We start from the raw sequence: 26,139 nt of genomic DNA, 5'->3' as shown, positions 1-26,139 counted from the left end.
GGCTTTCAAATTTTGCGGGCCCCTGGTAAGCAACCCAGCCTAGCCTAACAAATACATAATTCTTATTTGTTATTTGTAGTTATAAACCTTTCAAGGTTAAGTAATAATAGAGGTGCTATATGTGAGTGGAGAGGTGAAGAATTAAAACTGTTAGAGGTGCAAAAACATTTGAGACAGATACAATTAGTGCGGCACAATGTTCATATGCCATATATTGAATAGAATACGTTGATAAACATGCAATCTAGGACTTCCAAGGTGGCTGTCGCACATTGACTTATACTGTACTAGTACATGCATACAAAATAATCTAACAACAGATGGCTGTACTTATATACCAACATTATTAATTTGAGGGAAAAAACGGTCCTTTTACAACCATTACTGACATAAAGTGAAGTGCGTATTTTTTGCAGGCATGCAGAGTACACCCTTATGCTGCTACTAAATGCATCATAGGACAATAATGACCAAATATCATCAACACCATTTCGACAGGAGCTTGCACCTTCATTTTCTTTCTATGTATTTATTTTTTCAACAAAAGTTTAAAGTCAGGTTTTCCTGCAGTGTTGCCAGTGATTGATTGATTGATTGATTGATTGCTGGCTGGCTGGCTGGCTGGCTGTCTGTCTGTCTGTCTGTTTTATTTTATTTATTCATTTCGACAGGAGCTTGCAGGTTGCGGCTTCATCTGTTTTTAATTATGTGTATGTGTGTGTGTGTGTGTGTGTGTGTGTGTGTGTGTGTGTGTGTGTGTGTGTGTGTGTGTGTGTGTGTGTGTGTGTGTTGGGGGGGGGGGGGTGCGGGGGGGTCACTACATTGCAACCAAAACACAGAGACCTGACCTTGGGAAGGTAAAGCCAAGGCACAAAACAGGAGAGTGAGACCAAAGAAGAGAGGGGTTGGAGGCATCCAGAGAGGATGGGCAATAGAAGGTGGAGTGGAAGAAAGAAAAGAGTGGAAAAACGCACAGCTTTACCAAGAATGGCGGAATGAACAGGCAAACATGCTACAGTCCATCTGGTACTTATATCTAATACAGTATTTTCCTGTCATGGCTTCAAACTGCAGCTTGTGACACATTGTCACCTCACCTCACTGTGCTGTCCTGCCTGTTTAATGGCAAACATTAATATTGACAAAACATGAACTGATAAGTGATAACTGTGTTAAATAGCTCTATATTCCAATAGTATTCATTGCTATATATTGTTTATTCAGTAACAAGGTTGTCCCCGCCTCTCAGCTCTTTAGTCAACATAACATAATATTTCCAGGTCAGGATTTTATCCAATCAGGACAGAATGAGTGAAATTGGAAGTGATGAAACAAACTAAACACACAAAAAAAATCAGCAGACAATATTGAAACTGGAACACTACAAAATAGATTCTGATAAATGGGGTTCTCTTTCCTGATTAGATTTAGATTAGAATTTATTTTCTGTTTATTAAAGAACTGTAAGAGAATGTGAGACCCCTGTTAATGAACAAACACGCAATGATTGCAATCGGAATATAGCGCTTTAACCTTTTAACAAACACCTAGGATTTAACTGTGTGACTAGGGTTAATTTGGAATCAGAGCATATAAGGTAGTAGTATGGGAGGCCACAGCATGGTGGCAGAGGGAGTCCCGTCTAACCAGAAGTCAATAGATAAATAAAGACATCAGCCCTGGGGGACAGAGTGGAAGGATTAACCCTTCACACTCCAGCTCAGGTGATGGGGAGGCGAGGTCAGTACGGCTTTTACTTTTTAACTCCATCATTCATTCCCTCACTCACTATAGAAAAAAACTCACTCCTTTCTTGCGCACACGCACGCACACACACACACACACACACACACACACACACACACACACACACACACACACACACACACACACACACACACACACACACAGCAAGTCAGAGGAGCGCCCTAATCAGTGGTCCCCGCAAGCTTTAATTCAATTGATTAAGGGTCAGCTAGTTAGCAAGATGACCCCACTAAGGCATACCTAACGTTACAGAACAGGCCACTATAGACACCCCCAAGACCCCCAAACCCCAAACCAGATGGCCTCACAAAGGAGAACATGGGACCCTGAAAGAGAGGAGGCAGCATGGAGCAGAAAGGGACAAGAGGCATTCAGGGCATTGATGAGGGTGGATTAGAAAGGGCAAGGGTGGTGCTTTGTGGGGGGGGGGTCACTTTGGAAGGGGGTGACTTGAAGCCACCACAGTTCTACAGTGGTAACTTGTGCACTTGTATTTTTGTCTGTGCATGCTCATACAGAGATGTCTGTGTCTGTGTGTACGTGTGCGCCTGGTACCCCTCAACCCGCACACCAATTTACAGTATGAGCTAGATATGAGCTAGTTATTGCGGGCTATGAACTGAACCATTATGAATAATCATGATCAATAAATCAATGTGAAAGGTCATTCACTGCCGACATTTTCCTTTTTCTCCTTTGTATAGTGTTTTGTATTGATGATACTGTATAGGCTATTATTGTGTTCATTTTTTATACTATGTTGATGAGTTGAATACATAGGACCACAATGGAAACAAGTCCCCAGGACTTTTTTGTGTTATCCTTTTAGCGTAGTCTGACTGTACCTCATGCTGTTCTGACTGATAAAGTATTCAATCAATCAATCAAATTTCAAGCAGATCATCTGCCTTGAAAATACATAGATTGATCTGTCGCAGATCAAAACAAAATGAATTGATATCAGTCATATTACCGGAGCTTACAGCATCTGTCATTAGGCGGGTTACAACAGTGTCCAACACTGAGGATAGAAGATCTACAAACTTGTAGATCTGCTGTTTTTGGCATGGGATACCGTCATACCACTAAGAATAAATCAGGCTTAAATATTACTCTGGAGTCCTTTACACTGTCGATAGGAACCATCCCAACCTTAGAAACGGTGCAGCTCTGCAAAACAGCGTGTTGATAACTTGTACAGTAGGTCTGTTCCTTTTTCGCATGTGACTACAGTACCTCCTACTATGTTGTTTGACTGGGCAGCGGGACGGACACACATCGTGGCTCATTGACAAATGATGCAGAGAAGAGAGAGTGCTTTATATAATAAAAAAAAAGTTTTATATATAAATATTGCGGGTTTTAGCGCATCATCCCGCGGGTTCATTTGGTCATTTAATGATAAAATTAACCCGCGGGATGATGCGGTACTAAATCTTTCATCATCCCGCGGGTTCATTTTATAATTTAATGATGAAATTAACCCGCGGGATGCGGCGGGAGTAAATGTTAAATGAACCCGTGGGATGACGCGGGACAGAATGGGATTTAATTTTTTCTTGCGGGAGGGAGCGGCGGTCAGTAATTAACTGCGGGATCCGGCCATGGTTGAACCCCTGTGGATTGATCTGCGACGTGTTTTTGTTGACTGTTTTTGTCGAGTTTATATACCGTCACCTATTACAAATAGCGGGCCACTTCCGTCTAACGGTACGCTTGCTTTCACATTGCAGCGTACCGTACCCGAAAACGCATGATCCGGATCCGAAACTGCCTCCGGAGGTGGTTTCGGGTACGATACGGTTATCCGTTTCGGGGAACGATACGCAACATTCACACTAGCGCGACACCTGCCAAGCGGTCTGGACTGCGCACCCGGGACCATAGTGTGAAAGCGCCCTTACTTGTATTAATAACTGCAATATTATTACTGATGGCTATTGTAATAAGTTACACTACTTGTTGGGGAAAGTAATTATATTGCAGTAATATATTACTTGGTAACACGTTACTGGCCAACACTGCTGAGATTTGACAGTCCACATATCTATTTGTGCACGTCATGGAGTCAAAGTAGTTCACGGAGTCCACTGGTCTAAAAGCCAACTAGCGCGTATCTAGGACCAGCTAATCTCCCCCACGTGCTTTGGACTTTTCCACCCCATCTCTGTTTTGGAGTGCATGAAGCACTATAGCGTTATGCTATGTGCTCTTACACGATGAGCCACTGGGGAATCAATCTACAATCTATCTATCTATCTATCGCTACTTAATTTTGACAACAAATAATGGCGCAATTATATTGAGTTGTAGTCAATGGGCTAAACCTTGTGAGACCTTGTGAGCGGTATGGTCCTCTTTGGCAAAATGCATGACAACTAAATGCAATTATTTATGCAAATAATCACTCCAAACACATCAATAATCATTTCTGCTGCATACTGACAATACTCACGTCTGCTTTTGCAAAGTCGTTTTTTGCCGCTAACCTATACCTCCACTCCTCTGCTTTCATCCCCCCACACACACACAAACTTTTGAAATGCAATTAGGCTAGTTCAGTCGCTTAACTTGCTCACTTGCATTTACACAGTGCTCTCTCACTCACTTTTTCATCTATCTCTGTTTCTCCGAGTCTTTCACTGTGTGCACTGGCATGATCAAAGAACATGCTTGTCCAGGTACTGTAGTGTAGGACACCACATCCTAACGACACCACATCAAACCGGGAGCGAGATGGAGGCATATTTGAAAAGGACAGAAACAGAGTAACGGAGGTGTGTGTGTGTGTGTGTGTGTGTGTGTGTGTGTGTGTGTGTGTGTGTGTGCTTGCGTATGCATGTGTGCAAGTGGGTAATAAACAGATGAATAAATTAACAGGGGGGGGGGGTGACTTTGTCTCTACCTTCAGCACATTGATGAAAGGCAGGAAGATGTCCCTCTGAAGTCCGTTTTTGTACAGATCTGAAACAGAGAGGGGAGCGCCTGTATTAGCACTGCTGTTTAGCCTCCTAATAATGTCATTCTCCCGCCACAGATTGGCAGATAAAGTGGCTATTGACGAGCTGAAGGATGGGTGGGGAAGGCAGCACAAAAGGGTCCGGGACCAGGGGAGGAAAAATGGATTTCTCTACCGGCAAGCGGCGGCAACATAAAATTCATTACATTCCCAAACAATGGTGGCAGGAGAAAAGACCGACGCCTTTTCAGCGCGGACAATGTCCGTAGGGGCTTTCTGAATGGAGGTTTCAATTAGCTCGGCTGGAACAAATTACATCTGAAGTAGCATCCCTGATAGATAAAACAGATAGGGATTCACGTGCAGAGGTAGACACACAAACACATGGGCAGACGCACACTGAGGCTTAAACTGTTTACAGCTGCAAATGCAAACGAGTGGTTGTTAAAGGTTTGGGGGGTGCTTACCACAGTATAGGATCTAACAAAGGAATCATACTTCTGGGGAAAATTGCTATAGTGTGCTGAATTGTTCCTGTTTGGGAGACAATTGTTGTAAGTAGCACACAGTCTATTTGTTTTGCTACTGCTTGTACAATCTCATCATTGACATAAAAATGTTCGAAGACTTAAAATAATTGTTTGCACAAAACTACATTCTGGTAACGAATAAACAGAGTATAACTGATATATTTTTGTAAAAAAAAATAAAGTTAAAGGTTTAAGCTCTATATTCTGATTCTAATCGTTGCTATAGTATAGCAATGAGTATAGAGTTCAATAACAGGGGTCTCCCCATCTCTAAAGCTTTTCAATAAACAAAAAATACATTTCATTTCGGGATACCAATTGTATCCAATCAGTTAAGAGAGCCCCACATAGATCATGTATCAGCTTCAATTTTGATCCAGTTTATCCAGTTACAATTATGTCTGCTCATATTTTGTTTTGTTTCATCAATTCCAATTTCATATCTTGTAACCTGTATGAGTTCTCTCTCCTAGTTGGATACAACTGCTATCCCGACCTGACCTTATTTTGTGTTTACTGGAAACACAGGGAGACCCCCGTCACTGAACAAACACTCTATTCTATATATCGGAATATAGAGCTATTTAACACACAGAAAATATCACTTGCAGCTTACTTTAAGGATGCATGTCACCTATACCTCTACAGCTAAATTCACAGTATGATGAAGGATAACTCTATTAAGCCCTTAAAGCAGTATGGGAGAGCTTTCATACTTAGCTGCCAAACGTCATGAGAAGTAACCGTTTTGATACCTGTGCCACTCGTACCAGACCACTGAAGCTCAGTGCATTAAATGTACAACATCTAGTGGGGTGATCTTGTATGGTTTTAATCCCCCGTGTGATTTAGATTGATAACGCTTGTATTTTTGCTTAAAACATTGCATAGTACAGGTTTCAAAACAGTTAATTGAAGTGAATGGTGAGCCTTCTGCTCCAAGACCACCCTCATGCACACACACCGACACCCTTATACTCTTCAATTTAATCAGTATCTATGAACACCAATATACTGAAAGCCACATCAAAACTGCTACTTTAGCAGAGCAAGACAAAACTCAAAAATCACTCAAACCACACCAAGGGCCTTTTGATAGCGCTGTGTACACACAAATCATTAAAAATAGAATATGTGTGCCTTTCATGTCCTGTTGTCTCTTAAGGCTTTTAGCGTTCCATTAACCGTGTAATTAAAAGCAAGCAGGCTCTCTATCAAGTTTGCACGGTTTGTCGCTTTGTTCTTAATAGCGGCTAAATGTCAGTGAAGCTGGTCTTTGTCTGCGAGAGCCATCTTGCCGCCATCCACCCCGGGCCCACTCAATGTTTCAAGATACCAACGTTCGCCCTGGAACAGAGGAGTAGGGGGAGGGAGGGAGAGAGAGGGAGAGATGGAGAGAGAGTGTGTGGCCCGGAAAGAGAATGACCGAGATAGATGAGAGCGTAAGAGCATCGTCGTCGTTGCCAAATCATCATGCACCTTGTTCAGACCCTTATTCTGTTGTCTCCACCTAGCTCCTGCGGTACTTCACTGTAAATCCTGAGTGGTAATCTAACTCTTTAGAGGGTACAAGATGGAACCAACTGAAGCCTTAAGTTACAGGTCCATTTGGTTCTATTAAACTCTTGAAAAATGTGTATGTGCATGTGCATGTGCATGTGCGTGTGTGTGTGTGTGTGTGTGTGTGTGTGTGTGTGTGTGTGTAACTATACTGCCAGCCACTGTTCAGTATCAATTGGGCAGTGGAGATTGGTGGTCTTCTTTTTATAATATGTGGCTCCAGTATTGATAGCAATGCAACAAACTGGGCCACTTAAATAATTCCACAGCTCCTTGATCAGCAAGTGGAACTCTCCTTGCTCTTTGTGTGATCTCAGTATTGGAAGGACCCAATGTTTCCTTTTTTATTTAAGAGGACCACAAAATCACCTTCACTGCTTGATGACTAAACTTTGTTTCGTTCTGCGAATTTTTCACAGTGAATAGAATAATACACATCGGACTCAGTGTGCAAGCTTTCTGTGTGTACTGATTTTTATCGGATGACAGATGAAAAACGGATACGAAAAATACAGACTCAGCGTGCAAGGGCCTTAAAGTCCCCTTCATTCGCTGAGAAAATTGGAAGGTCAAGATGGACACAGAGGAACAGAGACAGTGTCCCTCCTCATGTCTCCTGGTGCCCAAGCTGTGGAATTCTATCTGCAGTAATGTTAGGACAAAGACAGTTGATATGCATAGAAAATAAGCACACAGGATATGCACACAGCACAGCCCACTCCACACAGGTCATACTGTACGTACCGTCAGGCGGTCGGTTGGATGTGGCCACCACCACTACCCCCGTCTTCAATAGCGTCTCAAATAGCTGCTTCAGAATCATGGCATCAGCAATGTCTGTCACCTGACCAAACAGTAGCAGACGAGAAGAGAAATTAATTAATTTGCAATTCATGTCTATTTTTTTGTCTGTGTGTGCGTGGCGTTAAGAGTATGTTTCCACAGGTCAAACCTTGCCAGAAAAGAATCATCACTCCAGTCCATGTTGATTAGTGTCATTCAGGTGTGCTCATTCTACTCTTTCTGTTTGGTCATGGCCACACACACACAAACACGCATAATCCACTCTAGATGACTGCAAATGGTCACGAAGCGGCTTTCTGCCGAGGACAAGTAGTCGAGGAAAGGCAGCGAGGCTGAGCTAATCAAACTGAACAGAGGGTGAGCGAGCGAGAGCACAAGAGAAAAGAATAATGAAAATGGAGCGATATGAATTCAAACAGAGGTCACAATGGCAGACAAAGCCTGTAGCCCAGCTGGCCATATAAAGGTAGAGACTGATGAAATTGAACAGTGTGTGTGTGTGTGTGTGTGTGTGTGTGTGTGTGACTGTGTGTGACTGTGTGTGACTGTGTGTGTGTGTGTGTGTGTTGTCTCTAAACTAAGCAGAGCCCATGAAGTTATAATACACTGACACTATTCAACTGTCTGCTACCCGACACACACACACACACACATAGCATTTCCATGACTGCACAATAAACCGGGTTCTATGAAAACACTGAAGCTAGGACGTTGGTAGTGTCATGACTTAAAGTAAAAGGCAGACAAAGTGGAGACCACACATGACTTCAGTTTCAATAAGAAGTAAATTTATTTAGAAAAAGCAATAGTAAATAAAGTAATTGAGTTAAAGTAGTTTATCAATATATCAGTGATGTGTGCAAGTGTATGGATGTATGAGAATTCAAAGCAACGTAAGCAAATCAAACAAACAACTCAAAGAACCAAAGCAACGCAACCAAACCAAACCAGGTGGAGAGACAGAATGAAGACTCAGGCCCCATTATATAGGGTGAGCAATCACCCCACCCAGGTGTACAGGATTCCCCACTAACGAGTCTCTCCCCAGAGGATCCCATGAACACCCATGGACACAGTAAGCCACTGCTCTAAGGCCAAGGGGCCGTCACATCCCCCTCCCCATGAATGAGGTCCACCTCATACCCTGAAACAACAAAACAAATATCAACACAAATGCAACCAACCTCCAAAATCCACAAACATTTTCCAATTCTAATCCATTACAACAAACTCTACATTTTCAATAGAATTTTCCCCATCCCCTCCCAATACCTCTACTTATCCTCAGGACCCAGCAACCTTAGCACAGGAAGAAGCATTTTAAGAGTACCTGAAAATCTTGGACAGCAGAAATATCAGAAGAGGACAAGCAAATCTAACAAAACCCTAAGCCCAAGGCGCACGCGACAAAGCATCTGCAACTATATTGTCCTTGCCCTTGATATGACGTATATCCAAGTGATACGGTTGGAGAAATAAGGCCCATCGCATCAACCTATGATTAGGGTTTTGAAGAGACCGCAAAAATGTCAATGGGTTATGGTCCGTATACACTACCAGTTGAGAACGCGACCATATATAGACATCAAAATGTATTAGGGCCAAAATCAGTGCAAGAGCTTCTTTTTCTATCACAGAGTAATGTCTCTGATAGACCTTAAATTTTTTCGAAAAGTAGCTAACTGGTCTTTCAACAGCATTATCATCTGACTGAAGTAAAACTGCCCCAGCCCCCACATCACTGGCATCTACTTGCAACTTAAAGGGCAGGTCCAACCGAGGAGCTGCCAGCACTTTAGATGATGTCAACAATTCCTTTACTTGTTCAAAAGCCTGTTGACAAGTAGGAGACCAGACATAACTTGTATCAGCCTTTAATAACTCAGTCAGCGGAGCAGTTACAGTGGCAAAATGGGGACAGAACGAGCGATAATACCCAGACATACCAAGATAGCGCAATAACTCCCGCTTCGTGGATGGAACTGGAAACGCCTGTATTGCCATAACTTTAGCCTCAACAGTTCGAACTTGGCCTTGCCCAACAACCTTACCCAAATAGGTCACTGTGGCTTTAGCAAACTCACATTTAGCCAGATTTATGGTCAAACGGGCCCAGACCAACCTCTCAAACAAAGCATGTATCCTTGCAAGGTGTTCCTCCCACGAGTCACTATAAATCACCACATCATCCAAATAGACTGCACAACCCTCCAACCCACGCACCACCTTGTTCATCAACCTTTGAAATGTGGCTGGAGCATTGCGCAATCCAAATGGCATCACTGTGTAAGAGTACAGACCTGATGGTGTTATAAAGGCACAAATTTCTCTGGCCCTTTCGGAAAGTGGTACCTGCCAGTAACCCTTCAGAAGGTCAAATTTACTGACATATTTGGCCGAGCCCACCTGATCAATACAATCTTCCATCCTTGGCATGGGAAACGAGTCAGGTTTTGTCACTGCATTAACTTTCCGAAAGTCAGTGCAAGGTCTATGTGTGGAGTCTGGTTTACTCACCAACAGACAGGGTGACGCCCAACTAGAGTATGAGGGTACAGCAATACCATTGTTCAACATGTATGACACCTCAGAATCCAATATCTTCCGCTTTTCTGGATTCACTCGATAAAAACGTTGAGTGATGGGTTTCGCATCCCCCACATCAACATCATGCTCTATTAGATTAGTACAAGTAGGAGTATCTGAAAACAGACATGGATAACTTTGTATCATGTTAGCAAGCTGTTTACTTTCGCTGTTCTCCAGATGTCCCAATACTGTACTTAACCTTGCTAGAGTTTCTGAGTTTTTAAGCCGGGGTTGCAACACACTTTCCTCCGACATCTCCTCTTCCAAGTCTAACATAGAGTTATTTGCTATTAGCACTGGAAACTCCTCAACAACCTCATCAATTGCATAATAAGGTTTGAGAAGGTTAACATGACAAATTTTACTGGACTTCCTCTTATTAAGCATTTCAATCAGGTAATTTTGTTCTGAAACCCGACGGATCACCTTGCAAGGACCAAAGAACTTTGCCTGAAAGGGAGATTCAACAAGTGGCCGTAAAACCAAAACCTGATCGCCAGTACTAAATTCTCGTCGCTCTGTACTGCGGTCAAATCTTTTCTTCATTTTTTTCTGCGATGCTTGCAAGTTTTGTTTTGCCATTTCCCCAGCCTCATAGAGCCTCTGTCGGAAACCATTAACATAAGCAATCAAGTTCTGTGGAGGGTTATTTGACATCCACTGATCCTGCACCACAGACAGTGGACCACGGACAGTATGTGCAAAAACAAGCTCATTAGGACTAAATCCTGTACTTTCTTGGACAACCTCTCTAGCAGCCAACATGAGCCACGGTAAACCCTCCTGCCAATCTGCCTTCCACTCTGTGCAATACGCCCGCAGCAATGATTTTAAATGCTGATGAAAGCGCTCAAGTGCACCTTGGCTTTGTGGATGGTATGCAGAGGATTTATTGTGCTTTATGTCAAGCTGTTTGAGAACCTGTGCAAACAGCCGTGATGTAAAATTCGATCCTTGATCACTTTGGACCACTTTCGGAATCCCAAAAACAGATATGAACTCAGTGATTGCTTTAACTACAGATTTTGCAGTAATGGTACGCAGTGGGTATGCAGCCGGATATCTAGTTGACTGACACATAACGGTTAACAAATACAAACAGCCTGACTTGGACCGAGGAAGAGGTCCCACACAGTCAATGATCAGATGTTCGAATGGCTGACCCACTGCCGGAATAGGGTACAACGGTGCCGGTTTTATAGTCTGATTTGGTTTACTTGTAACCTGACAAACATGACAGATCTTTATATAACCCGACACATCACGTTTCAAACATGGCCAGAAAAAATGTTGAAGTACACGATTGTAAGTTTTCTTTACTCCCATGTGTCCGGCCACACCATTGTGAGCTGTCTGAATTACAGATGACCTAAATGTTGAAGGCATTACAATCTGTACAATAGGATCACCACTGAATGACTCACCATGAGGAGCCCACATTCTAAGCAATAGATCATCTTGGAGAAAATACCCCTGCCTAACCTTCCTCACTTGAGAGAAAGGCAAAACCAGATCATACAGGACTTTCAGCGAAGGATCTTCTTGCTGTTCTTTCACCAGTACTGAACGCGAAACCGAAAGTTCACTTGGCAAAACAAAGTTTTTTACCTCAGATCTTTCTGACACCATATCACCCTCCACCAGAGCAGCCGACATTGCCCGAGTCACAGCACAAACAGTATACACAGGTTTTTCTCCCTTCGATACACCTTGCTGCTCTGTGATCTGTGCCCGATCTGGCTCAGGGACCTCTGAAGGTTCTGGAGAAGAAATGCATGTCTTTTCAAATTGCATTGACACATCAGATTTTTCTACCTGCTCTGGTTTGATGTAATTTGCCCAAACACGGGAACCTGCCAAGTCATTTCCCAAAATGATGTCAATTCCTTTGACTGGCAGTTCCGGGCGAACACCAACCTCCACCTCTCCCTGCACCAGATCACAGCACAGAAACATTTTATGCACAGGCACAAATAAAGTTTGCATGCCCATGCCTCTAACTGGAATGCAGCCCCCAGTATCAGAACCTGGAGAAAATGGTAGGGCTCCCTCTCTTACAAAAGTATGTAAAGCTCCCGAGTCCCGCAAAATTCTGACTGGAACTTCCTTTGCACTCCCAATTAGCTTTGCCACCCCATCAGACATGAATGGAGCATAACCGAAGTCAATCTCTGAACGGTCTATTGGCTTAACATGCATTTGAAAAGGACCCACCAATTCTGCTCCCTCCCCACCCATGGGATTTTGAATGGATGTAGCCAAACCAGCTGACTTCACATATGGACTACTCCTTTTCTCTTTTAGCAAAGGACATTCTTTCAACCAATGTCCCTTTTCATGGCAATAATGACATTGGTCTGGGTTACTTCTACCACCAAACTGGCGTTCCAATTTAGGTACTACAGAGTTGGGTTTCTGAAATTTCTCCACATTTCGATCCCCAAAGATACGCTTATGTGTTAAAACATATTCGTCCGCCAACACTGCAGCCTCACTGGGACATTTGACTTTGCGCTCATTAATGTAGGTTGCAATATAATCAGGAACCGACAGCTTTAACTGTTCTAGAACTACCAAATCACCTAAGTCCTCCAAATTTTTTACTCCAGATGAGGAACACCATCGGTTAAAATTTGACAACAAATCCCTTGTAAATTCGACGTGTGTCTGCCCACCATTTTTACGCCCTTCTCTGAAACGTTGGCGATATGCCTCAGGAACCAACTCATAGGCCTTCAATACAGCGGCCTTTACCTTTGTGTATTCTTTGCAATCCTCTACCGACAGTGCCGAGTAAGCCTCTTGTGCTTTACCCGTAAAGACACACTGCAACATCAGAGTTTGTTCCTGCTCAGGCCAGCTTCTGGAAACAGACACACGTTCAAACATACAAAAAAATGTGTCCACATCCTTTTCATTAAACTTAGGCATTAACTTTAAGTTACTTCCAACATCGAACCGAGAACCAGAGGATCCCTCACTTAAAGCAGTTGCAGACATTTTCCCTTCTTTTATCAATCCTATTTTTTGCAGTTCCAAATCCAGTCTCATTTGTTCCTTTTTGTATTTCATTCTTTCCATATCCTTCTCATGTTCTATTTTTAACATTAACAGCGCCTTCTGTTGTTCAAATGTTAACCCAGCCATCGCACTTTCACCACCCTTACTTCCCTCCTTCACCAGTACCCCAGAACCTTCCAGATTAGCCCATATGATACTTTTAATGGTTTCTTTTGTACGCTTGGTATCAATGTCTATGGAATAATGTTGAGCAATATTATTCAATTGGTCCTTAGTAAAGTGATCCAGCAACTCCTCAGATGGAGACTTAAAAAACTCTTCTACCCTGGCAGCCATACCAAACCAAAGAAAACAAAAAAAAAACAGACTTGAGGCAAACTTCATAACCAAACGAGTGGCTCAAAATACCAGTTCTCCCCTGCCCCCTCTTCGTACAGATACTTGCGGGGGGTATTTACTCACTGTAACCTCAGGGGTTGGAAGGCAACTGTATACACAGCGACCCCCAAGAGACCCTGAGACGTGATCCCGAGCCGATGTAGGGGAAGGGAAAATTAGGATGCTCTACCCGCGTTTTCTCTGTCACCTAAGAAAAAAAAACTGCAACCGACTCTCTATTAGAGACTGCTGCCCCCCGAGGAGAACCAGTTCTACCTAATGCCACTCCAAATTTTAGCTTACGTTATCCGTGTACCTCAAGCCAACGAGCCCAAAAGGATTAGTTAAACCTCCCCATTTCATCAAACTAAACCAAAAAAAATGCCCTCCAAAAAAAACTACTGCCATGTGTGATACTCCACTCCATATGACCAAATTTTTTTTTTAACAAGTCCAAATTTGTTTTGACGAGCCCCCATTTGTCATGACTTAAAGTAAAAGGCAGACAAAGTGGAGACCACACATGACTTCAGTTTCAATAAGAAGTAAATTTATTTAGAAAAAGCAATAGTAAATAAAGTAATTGAGTTAAAGTAGTTTATCAATATATCAGTGATGTGTGCAAGGGTATGGATGTATGAGAATTCAAAGCAACGTAAGCAAATCAAACAAACAACTCAAAGAACCAAAGCAACGCAACCAAACCAAACCAGGTGGAGAGACAGAATGAAGACTCAGGCCCCATTATATAGGGTGAGCAATCACCCCACCCAGGTGTACAGGATTCCCCACTAACGAGTCTCTCCCCAGAGGATCCCATGAACACCCATGGACACAGTAAGCCACTGCTCTAAGGCCAAGGGGCCGTCACAAGAGGTTCACTACTTCTATTAGTAATCCAGGGCACTCGCGTTGTTCTTATCCTTTCATTTACTCCCCTCTCTACCTCTGTTGGATCCATGAGTATAGAAAGCATGTTACCCTGAACTACACGCTACATTCAACTGAGCGCCTACATTATTATGTGCTGTGTCAAGCACTGATTCAGTGTCATGACTGACTGATGAGAACCGACCACCTTTAAATGAGAAACCGAAACATTTCTCATTGAAACGTATTCAGAGTGGACAGCATTATAAACACAATGTGCCTTTTCTCTTATTTAATATAGAAATATCCAATTCAGTGACAGAATTTATTAATTTAATTTTCTTCCAAAAGAGACACACACGAACTGAAAGAATGGACACCTAGCAGTACTCATGCCAAATCAGAGGTCCATTCTGTAAAGACCCTATACTCTGATGATTCAATTACGTTTTTTGTTGTTTTTCTTTTTTGTTTGATAGTTTAGTGACAAATTTCCAAAAAGTATATAAAACTAGAAAAATTTGCTCCTTGGAGCACAGGTCTCCGCCAGGCCAGGTAGTAGAAGTCAATCTTAGCCAATATGGATGAAATATGAAAAATCGGACAGGCACGTGTTGATGACATGACTATAGAGATAATGTGGACCGGCCTAGCGGTTAAGGTGCATACCACATCTATAATGCGAGTCGCAGGTTCGATTCCCGACAACCTTTGCAGCGTGTCACTTCCTGTCTCTCTCTACTGTGTACTGCGAACTACTGAAGGAGGGAGGGTACCTGTGCTGAAATATCAACAACAAAAATGAGATAGTGTATCGATTTGTGATGTTTGGACAAAATAATAATTTAGCTAAAAACAGCCTCCTGGTGGTCAATGTGAAGGCCAATGTGAAGTTTCATGGCAATCGGATTTTGTTCAAAATGGACCACTCCTTTAGATACCAACCTTAGACCAATCAGGATGGAATAAGACAAATCGACAGATCCGTCTTGATCACATGACTATAGAGATAATATGTACCGATCTGCGTGAAGCTTGGACAAAATCTGTAGGAGTAATATTAAAAAAATAGTTTTGCTATAACAGGCTGATGTGAAAAATGTGGGTCAGGTTCTGCTCTGGCCTCCAGGGAGTGTGTGCACAGTTTCAACGCCGATCTGAGACCCATCCCTCAAAAAATGCAGTTTGCTGGGCTCATTTAAAATAGCCCTAAAAACTCATCGTGGCCATAAGAGGAGGTAGTACCAGTTTCCCGGTAGACAGACGACCCCCCTCCCCTTTTTTTGTATATATCTTTTTATTTTTCATGCTTTTTTGGGCGGTGAAACCGCCCCTATAAGTGAGATTTGGAGAAATGTACATTTTCCTGCGCTGTGATCTGGGCCCAGGAAATGTGTACAATTATCCTGCGCTGTGATTGGCCAATCACAGTCTATTCAGGACTGTGATTGGCCAGTGTCACATGACACATGTGCATAACCCTATATAAGCAATTTCGTCCATCATAAAGAGTGTTTCAATAAATGTATTTATCTTTTGTACATGATTGGTTGACTCCATTCAGTATTGTGATTAGCTAGCAAGACACCGCCCACTTCACACAGGGTGTGATTTTTTTTGTACATAGTGGTATTTTTTCTCTGTATGTTTATGTTGATATTTGAACTGTTTGGTTGCTACTATATATGTCTATGAAATTAATACAAGGACCCCAACGGAAACAAGTCAGCAAGGACTTTTTTGATCGGACCTTTTAGACAAAAGTATTGTAACTGTGTTGTTTTACATTCTTTTGCCTAATAACATTTTCAATCAATCAATCAATCTGTCCAACGGTGCCGGAGATTAGCTGTATACAGACGGACGGACAGACAGAGACAGACACACAAGGACGAACAGACACGGACAAACACACGGATGGACAGTATCCGCCAGGCCGAAGACAAAAAACTAGATAATTTTTAAATGACCGCTCGGATTACATTTTTTGATGAGCTTTCCTTTTCTTTAAGTGTCTCACATGGATGGAAGGATGAAAGACGTCCCGTCTTGAAGAAAAGGAATGATTTCCAGTCGTTGGGTGTTCCGCCCCCTGCTCTTACCCCCTCTTACCTACCTTCCTGTGTAAAACAGGCACTTCTGGGGGCCATACCCACAACATATGCTGCTTTTGATACACTGGAGAGTCCTCTGCTTTTGCATATTAGCCTCGCTGCCCTTGTCAATGCTCTATTAACATTTGTGTAGAAGCCTTGATTTCGCTAAGGAGAGGTGGCTCGGGGCATCAAATGAGTATGTCCAGGTACTGTACGTGTCTGTGTAATGAGAACCAACAGAAAGCCAAGTCTCTATGTTCCACTGAATGGGCTCCCCTTTCCTCTAACCACAGGATTTTATTTTCATTTCAAAAGAATCATTTAAAAATGACCTTTTATAGAACCTGGATTTGTTTATTAATGTGCCCTCAACGTGGGCATACTCACGAGGGCTTCATATTGATTGCTGAATGAGCAGCAGCAGGAGGGGTTGCGGCGGGGGGAGTGTAAAGAGAATAGGTACCTGAGAATGAGAAAGGTTGGGGGGGGGGGGCTAATGTACTACACTTACGGAACACAAAAATAACGGCGTGATCTCCGCCTGTCAATGGCGATATTTAAATGAGCATCCAATTACTCTGGCGGGCGTCAGTTTGCTGCGAGGCACACGGGTGCCAAATTAAGCCTCTTTGATCCTACACCTCTTTATGTACACAACCTATGAGCAATTTCACAGGGCCCACAGTGACTGGAACCCTGAGACAATGTCGCTGAAGCGCTTTCTTCTCACCCTTCTTCTCGTTTTCCGTCTGCACCCCCCACCCTTTTCCATCTTTCCATCTTGGACCTCTCAATGGTGAGCATTCATTAAGTGAACTGGGGGGGGGGGCACAAAAGGACGGAAGGGGGCTACAAATTACTGATAATGGCACAGCGCTAATGAAGAGAATGGAGAAATGTCATTAGCATTTAAGAGGATAAGATCCATCTGACCCGCCGCCGTTGCCAGTCGCTTTCTAGCTCCACTCAACTTAAGGAACCAAGAGAGTGCGACTGATACCCAGAGCATCATTTGCATGGCTGAGTGGAGGAGGATACTGATTGGTATAGACTCCACACAACCCCTCCCCTCTACGCCTGCCTCCCCTATCTTACAACCTCCCAACCTCTTGTTTATGCACCACAAACACCACACACACACACGTGTTTTCTCCCACCCCCATATTCTCAGGCAGTTGCAACAGTTAAAAAACAACAAAACAGGCAATGCTAAACAAAACGAATCAATGAGAATTGCACCGTAGTTTAAAATGTGAAAGACAGGGATGAAAGGAGCAGCTCTTGATGCTTGCAGCCAGAATGGTTAGAGAGAATAACCGCACCTTCAGTGACCTCTGACCTGCTAGTATTAGCTCATAGATAATGATATCTATGAGCAGTATGCCTCTGAAGGACTATAGCCTATTACAAACATAAATGACAAAGACATGAGCATATTATGTCTGTCACTGTTGCACTGAATGACTGACTCACTCCAAGATCATTGTTTGCAAGCAGCACCACTGCTGGCTGCAGGGCTGTATTAGCCATTGGGCCGCCGGGGCCGTGGGCCCAGGGGCCCTTCGGGGGAACTGGGCCGCGCGGCCATCGACAATTTACTCAATTGAAATGTATAGGTTAATCAAATATCAAATGTGTGGGCCCTTCCTCTGTATTTACAGCAGTGATTCTCGCTGGGTTTGAGGCCCTGGCAAGAGCTCCTGGGGCCCTTCCATATATGATGGAATATGATTAAGGATTTCAAATCATACACACCATACCTGTAACTTTCACTAGCCCCCCCCCCCCCCAAAAAAAAGATTTAAAAGAAAGATTATTCCAAAACATATTTTTTTAGGGGGGGGCCTAAAAAATTGCCGGCCCAGGGGCCCGTGTGGGGGTTAATCCGTCCCTGACTGAATACTGCGCTAATAAAGCATTCTGCAGTACTCCTCCTTTTGTTTTTTGTTTCCAGTGAGAGAATAGTCTGTTTGACTCAACAGTCAAGCCACGATGACTCAAGAATCAACTAACTTGACTATGAGTAGCGTGGGAATGGGTAACAGGTAATACTCGCCAGTGGGCATAGCTTGCTCAAATACACAGGATAGAAGTGGTACAGGTTAAACCTCAGAGATGTATGTAACATGTCACGCATTTCATACACTGGAATGTCTCTGTGTTCCTAATCTTGTCACCCAACATAGCTGCTACATTTACACTAGCCACTAGGTGGCCCCAGACCTGTTTCATGGGTTCAAGTTCATCTGGAGACAGCAGAGACATGATGGTGAATGAAGGTTAATAATACTGCATGTGGAATGCATAAGATCCATGGTCAATATTTCCCTCACTGGTCAGGTAAGGCCTGCGTGTCAGAAATAAACACTGCACCACTACAGCAACAGTATGTTTATGGCAACACTAAAGGCATCAGAAACATTATCACTGTATCACTAATTTATGGTATTTTTTGCAACTGATATATAGGACACTGATATGGCCTTAACAAATGTCATAATACTTATTCTTATTGCAGCTACAGGGTAGTTTGCATGCACCTGCTTGAGGAGAGAGACACACACACACACACTCTTTCTCTCTTTCCATTTTTCTCTCTCTCTCTCTCTCTCACTCACTCACTCACACACTCACACACTCACACACACACACACACACACACACACACACACACACACACATACATACACACACACACACACACACACACACACTCACTCACTCACTCACTCACTCACCTGAAACTCGTCAAAACACAAGAGGCAGGTTTCATTGCTTATCTCCATGGCAACTGGCGATATGGGGTCATAGGTGACCATTTCCCCTAGCCTTCGTTTAGGCAGGCTTTGTTTCCTCTGATGGATCCCTTTAAACGGTACACAAACGTCAGGAAAATCTTAAAGAACACCTGCATCGGCAACCCGAAGCCCCCCACAATACACACTAAAGCAGTAATTTTACATATGTGCATAATGGCAGACAATTAGTGGCACTGCTTCAGGACAAACAGAGAGGTAAATATACACAGTAAAAATCCTCAGTGTTAATTTATCCATTTGTGACTCGGAGAGTGTACAAATGCAACACAATGCACCGGTTACATCTGTTCTGCAATTTCCACTAAGTCATGCCAACCCAGTTAGTTAGTTCTGTTTGATGCAGAAGGAGTAGATTGCATACTAACTTTTATGGATGTCCAACATGAAGCCGTTGAAATGGACCCTCTTTTTGTTGCCATTTTCCACATGAGAGTAAAACATATCCATTAGCATGGTCTTTCCTGTGCCTGAGAGTGCCAGAAATGAAAACAACAAAGAAAACCATTAGAACTGGTTACTAATAATTATTACTGGTTACTACTATTTATTACTGTAACTAAACTTGAGACTTCAGCCAAAATGTTTTAATGGTAAATGGTGCATTTAGTAACGCCTTTATCTAAAGCGTTTTACAATGTGCATTACATTCACTCATTCACACAGACGGCAGAGGATGCAACCTTGCAAGGCAGCAACCTGCTCCTTTGACACCAACTCAGGGGGAGCCCGGGATCGAACTTGGAACCCAAGCGGCCGCTCAACCTCCTGAGCCACTGGCGCCCGCTAAATCCTTAAAACTAAATCCTTAAAACTAAATCCCAATGTTCTGATGTTGATGAGATCATATAATAAACAAAATGTGTTAACACATTGATTGCCAGAATTATTTCAGATTTTTTGCATTTTCATGCCAGGGTTTTTACATTGAAAAAAAAAAGTACTCAGGAGCTGAGATACAACATTTTTAAGTTTTAAGTTAACAAGGAAGTGGATGGGAGTCTAGATCTTCGACAAATGATATCTCCTTGGTCTTTGGGTCAAAAAATATATAAAAAAAAAAAAAAACGAGTTAACTCGATCTAGGCAATCAAGCGATGGATTCTAAAAACGAGTTAACTCGATCTAGGCAATCAATGTGTTAAGTGTATGCCTGGCCTAGGACCGTTGGTACGAAATGACGCGACACATACTCCCGATGACACGAAACGGTGCGTTTGACATCAGAACAACAGAAATACACAGAAGCCATAGAGTATTTCTCCCACACTGATCTTCTCACATCAGAACAATGGGATTTTGCTTGAACATTGCTTGAAAATCAATTCATGTTGTCCTCTGCAATGAGGGCAGATTATCTTTTAGGAAGAAATAGTGTGTACGCCACGGCATCTTCTGTGCTATACAGACTCAAGGTCCAAAAGCAGTTGATTCTCACACACAACACAATAGAAAATGCAGTGGTGATAGCTACACTGTAAACATCATGTCTTTATGTAGTAGCATACACATACCAACATCTCCACAGATATAGAATCCCCTGGGTGGAGGAGGTGGAGGAGGGGGCTCCTCCTGTAGGGAAAAAAAGAGAAGGAAGAAAAGGAGAAAGAATACAGCAATTTTTTCAGTTCAGATCTTATCAATGAACATCGAGCATACATTACTCTTCTATTAAATCACATAGGACACTATAGGCTGTGTCCAACATAAAACTGTATCAAATTCATTACCATATAAGATTGAATCGTCGTTTAGTAAACAGTATGTCAAGGCATTAAGCCACCACTACAGTGTGAGGTTTCACATTCTCCAGACTAGCCCACTGCAGGGGAGGAAGACAAAGGGGATCTAATCAACAAGACAAGCCAGGGTTCCCACGAAAGAAAAGCATCATCAGAGGAACAATGGGGGGATTTGTCAGACAAAACGGGGAGGACTGGATGAGGCTCTATACGAGGTGGAGTGGACTTCTCCACAGAGCCTGTTTAGCACTGCTAATTGTGATACGGTGCTGTTCCATTGAGGTGCTGCTGGAAGTCATTGTGCTGCCTGCCTCCTATCATCAAAAGGGCCAAGCTTCAAAAAACACTGTTTTCCATGTGACCAGGCTGCGAGACGTATTGAGAATTTCATAGCAAAGCCAAATGTGGTAAAAGTAGGTCTCGGCTACTTGACGTTGTCCAACTTTTAATCAAGGAACGATCATTAGACCTTTAGGACAATGCAAGTTGCTGAGACGGTTTCCCATCTTTATAACCCAGCTAAATTTGATAATTTCTAAATTAAATCTATTTATAAATATATAAATGTCCTCTTTCACTTCCATGCAACACTTGACTCTAGACAATGATTCATGAACTATGGTTAAAAAAATGCCATCCTATGATCCTACACCTCTTTCTAACCCCCACCCCCGATACTGGTATAACCTCCTCCATCATGTGGCTGTCCTGTCTGGTGCTAGAGGGAACTATGGAGGAGAAAACAACTCTCAACTGTCTGCTTTGGCATACCAGTGTGTGACTTCTCTCTGACTTCCCAAGATACCCTCTCCTATGGTGGGCTCAACAGCTACAGTGCAGAGTGCAGAAGGACAACGTTGTCCCCTTAGGCAGTTCAACCAATGAGCTCCCGGCAGTCTGTATAGCAGAGCTACCCAGCTTTCATCTCACCTCGTTGCCTACTGGGCCTGGTAGAAGGTAAAAGACTGGAAGACTGGTAGAAAGTTCATATGCCGTGTTGGCCACTATGGCCCTTTTCCACGAGATCTAGCTCCACTCATATCCCTTATAAGAAAGGTTAATGATGATGAGTGTCTCCTCAGTTACAGTAGGCCAACTGATAAAACTGATCAGTTTGAGACCTATACAGGAGAAATTCATGAAGCGAGGCTCACTTGAATTGGGTGGATCTTCCCAAACAATGGCTCATTGTTACTCGACCACCCGCAAAACCACGCCACATTGGGTCAATATTAAGTCAAGTGTGCTCTCCTCACAGACTTGGTCAGTTAGTGGAGCACAATGGCGGCACTTTCACAGGGAGAACAGACACTGAGAGGACAGTGTTATGACCTGATTCAAACCAGAATAATTGCATAAGAGCCCCAGCCAGTCAGAGTGTGTGTGTGTGTGTGTGTGTGTGTGTGTGTGTGTGTGTGTGTATGAGACAGGTTGAAGAGGAGCGGGGGTGCTGGTGTCGATTTGGCGGAGTCCGGAATCAAAAGCAAAAAAAGACGAGAATGTTCCGGACAATGGGGATCCCCTCATTACCGCATAGGACCGGTGAGAGTGAGAGGACTGCTGGGACAAGCTCAGCGGGAGGTCTGTCCTGCTGCCTTCCAAAATCTCTCCCGAACACCGTGTGTGTGCCAGACAATCCACAAACTCCCACCACCAGACAGTCAGCTCCCCTGACCTAAAAACAACAGCCCCCCAACACTGTCCCAAAACCCACACGCACACACACACACACACACAATACACTTCCCAGACCCCTACCCTCCCTTTGACCTGAGCCCCATGCCCACTATAAGTAATACAGGCATTACAATGCCATGGGTTTGCTAAAGTGTACTGTACTCCCATTATGTTAAATGGCAAAGGGGCTCTATGACAGAGGGGAGTTCAGATGACTCTCTGTTAAGTGTAAAAGTGAAGCCATGCATAAACACAACCTGTCTATTTTTGATTACATACCTATATCCCTCTCCCTGTTATAAACGAGGCACTGAACCAGCGTATAGCCCCAATGATACACCATCATCAAAGAGAGGGAAATGGTGGGCCTGAATGAAAGCCGTCTCATTCAGAGCTCCAGCTGGCAGTTTTGAATGCGATTTTTTCTTGTTTTTACAGTTACACTGACTTTAAGTGTTTACTTCCTATTCGACAGGAAGGTTGTGTGCATCATGTTTAGCGAGAGAGATGTTGCACACTGTGCGGTCACTGCAGACAGGAAAGCCCACTGAAATTACCTGCAATTTGGGGTTCAACAAACCCTTCCTAACAACATACCCATAATGAGCCACAGCATTAAACATTCACTTAGTTAAGAGGTGCATGTTCACACTAAAATAAATTGAAGGCACAATAAGCTACTAAAGGCTCTTGACCCTTAAAAAATGCAAAATAAACCACTTAATTAGTTAAGAGAGATGAATAGTTTGTGTGTTATGGCATACCTTTTCTTCATTTTCAGTTTTGCTGGACCTGGGCTCCTCCTTTCCTTTATGAAGTTTACTTTTGTCACCCTTTGGTTCTACCTTTGGCGTAGGTGGCTTCAAGTATATACTGTTGGAGTAGCTTTTTAGTGTCCCCTGCAGTTGACTGAACTGGTGTAGGACATCTCGTTGCTGAGGATCTTCCACCAGGGAGCCGCCCTGAGTGAGGTCGTCATAGTGTCCAATCATTTTACTAGAGGTGCTAACATTTGAGTGTGTCGTTCTCACGAAGTATGTAGTAGATGCATCGCTTGTGCTCGAGGAGTAACCTAGACACCACAAATCACCAAATGACCATTAGTTTAGCTATCATCAAACATATATAAATGTAATAAATGCAGACGGGGTCATCACCATGCTGGCTTGTGGTGGACATTTGTTAAATTTATATTTTTGCCACGGAAATACAAATGTTTCAAATCTTTTTTTATTGTGAAGCACAGGGTTATATTATACATTTGTTCATACATATGGATTGCTTCCTTTTTTCTTTTTTTTTTACAAAAACCAACAGACATATACACAAAATAGAGTACGGAAATACAAATGAGCGGACAATAATATTACCAGAGAAACACATAAAGAGCTAGCCCTAAAATATACTGTACAGTGGTCAAGGGACCTTCGGGGCACCTTGAAGGTGGTCTGTAACTCTGAGAGTGTGTTTGGTTCCATTGTACACACTCAAGAGTTATGGGGCTCCTTGAAAAGTCTAAAGTCTGTACCAATGGACTCCTAATATGCCATAGTGTCATAGTAAGTGTCATATATATTCTGAAGAAAACCTGGAGACTGATATTCAGTAATTGGGTCTTATGATCAAAATAACATTATAATGTTATGTAAAAACGTAACATTTGCACGGACAAGGACGAGTATGAGGTCTTTGCCACGGACACATTTGTCCTTGTACGGACACTTGTGACGACCACTGAATCATTGTCATTAGTAAGGGAAGCCACAACTTCGAAAGTGTGACCAGAAATGCCAGAAGTGCTGCAGTGCATGAAAGCCATGCACACTGCATAATAGCTAGCTAGCCATTGATCACACGACGCTCGTCCGTCACGACCGTCATGGCTGAACTTCAACCTGTTTTTTGCATTTTATCCATTTACAACCCGTACATCTACATTAACGTTCAGATTTCAAATATAAAGTGCTTTCCCCATGGCCACGGATGTTAAAATTCTACTCGGGCCCACATAAGTACCCGTATCTTCCATATTGTTCAATAAAATAGCATTTTAATCCGATCGGTGGCAATTGTCTACATATGCTTTCAACTAGGCGACCTTATCGGTTGGGAGGTGTATTGCACTTTGATACATTATAACTATGAGAAAATGGCCGCCGATCGGACTAACATGTTTTTTATTTAACAATACGGATGATACGGGTACTTATAGCCACCCGAAGTGAATTGTAACATCCGTGGCCATAGGATAAGCACTTTATATTTGAAATCTGAACGTTTATGTAGATGTACGGGCTGTAAATGGAGAAAATGCACAAACCAGGTTGAAGTTTCGTCATGACCGTCATGATGTAACAGTCATGTTTCAGGGCTACATAATAGCCTACAACAAACCAACAATGAATGACGTCAACAATTTAAGACTCAAAACAAAACCAAGAAAAGCTCACCTTTCGCGGTGTAACAGGAACTTAGACAACGCATTTTTTTTGGCCCCATAAAGGTGTATTTCATTAAGTACTTCATCAAAGTTCTAGTCGCCGAGGGCGACGCGTAAGCCGCCATGTTGTTTCAAAAATAATAAAACTTTATTGATTCACCTGAGAGAAACAATGCATTCATAATCACGATTACATTTATGTAGCAGCACTTGAAAAAATTGTCGCTTTCGAGTAGTAACTCGCAGTATAATTTTACAATCAAATAATTTTGTAATTGATCAAGGTTCTTGAATAGGCTTCGTTTAGGTCCACATTCATTATTGCTGCATTAAAAACAGCGCATTAGAATCTGATTGGTCTATATTTTCAACGGTCCAAATTTGAACCAATCATAGACGAATGCGCCTCTCTCAACTGGTTTGCAAACAGTTATTTTCCAAATTGAAATGCATTCTACAATGTATAGTTTTTTTCACGTTTAATGGCTATTGGTTAATCAATCCATGTAGACCTTCAAATTAGTGTTTTATTGGCATTTTTAAATGATTCTGTCACTGGTCCTCTGGTCCCAAGAAATGACTGGAAAACAAATGGATCCCTACGGTCTCCGAGAGTATACAAATGGAATCATACATAGGACCTGGGTCCATTTGGTTACATTTTGAACAGTCAACAGTTAAATTAAAATGAACAGTGTAGAACGGCAATGGGATCCCAGAGATCAAAATCAACCGTAGCCTGATGGTGCATATCAAACAGGGGGGACCTTGGAACTGGAAAAAGGTTGAGAATCACTGTTCTATGGCAGTGGTTCTCAACCTGTGGGTCGGGACCCCCAGCGGGTCCCCACATGATTTTTTATTTAATTTTTTTTGGGGGGGGGTCCCCA

At 42.7% G+C, this 26,139-nt stretch overlaps 1 protein-coding gene across 1 annotated transcript in view; it reads right to left on the bottom strand.

Annotated features, from left to right (window-relative positions):
• Positions 1-25,376, bottom strand: part of afg1lb (AFG1 like ATPase b) — a 57,790-nt gene extending 32,414 nt beyond the window's left edge. The window contains exons 1-7 of the mRNA XM_080453996.1: positions 25,260-25,376; positions 23,574-23,881; positions 20,905-20,962; positions 19,759-19,860; positions 19,313-19,440; positions 7,561-7,660; positions 4,673-4,731 (exon numbers count right to left, since the gene is read on the bottom strand). Coding sequence (XP_080310122.1) covers positions 4,673-4,731; positions 7,561-7,660; positions 19,313-19,440; positions 19,759-19,860; positions 20,905-20,962; positions 23,574-23,881; positions 25,260-25,374 — 870 coding nt within the window. The 5' untranslated portion in view covers positions 25,375-25,376. The remainder of the gene's footprint in view (positions 1-4,672; positions 4,732-7,560; positions 7,661-19,312; positions 19,441-19,758; positions 19,861-20,904; positions 20,963-23,573; positions 23,882-25,259) is intronic.
• Positions 25,377-26,139: the final 763 nt, after the last annotated feature.

Source organism: Gymnoscopelus braueri, assembly GCF_963280865.1.
Source record: "Gymnoscopelus braueri genome assembly, chromosome: 16".
In the NCBI taxonomy this organism is placed as follows: domain Eukaryota; kingdom Metazoa; phylum Chordata; class Actinopteri; order Myctophiformes; family Myctophidae; genus Gymnoscopelus; species Gymnoscopelus braueri.
This window is presented reverse-complemented; position numbering and strand designations above follow the sequence as displayed.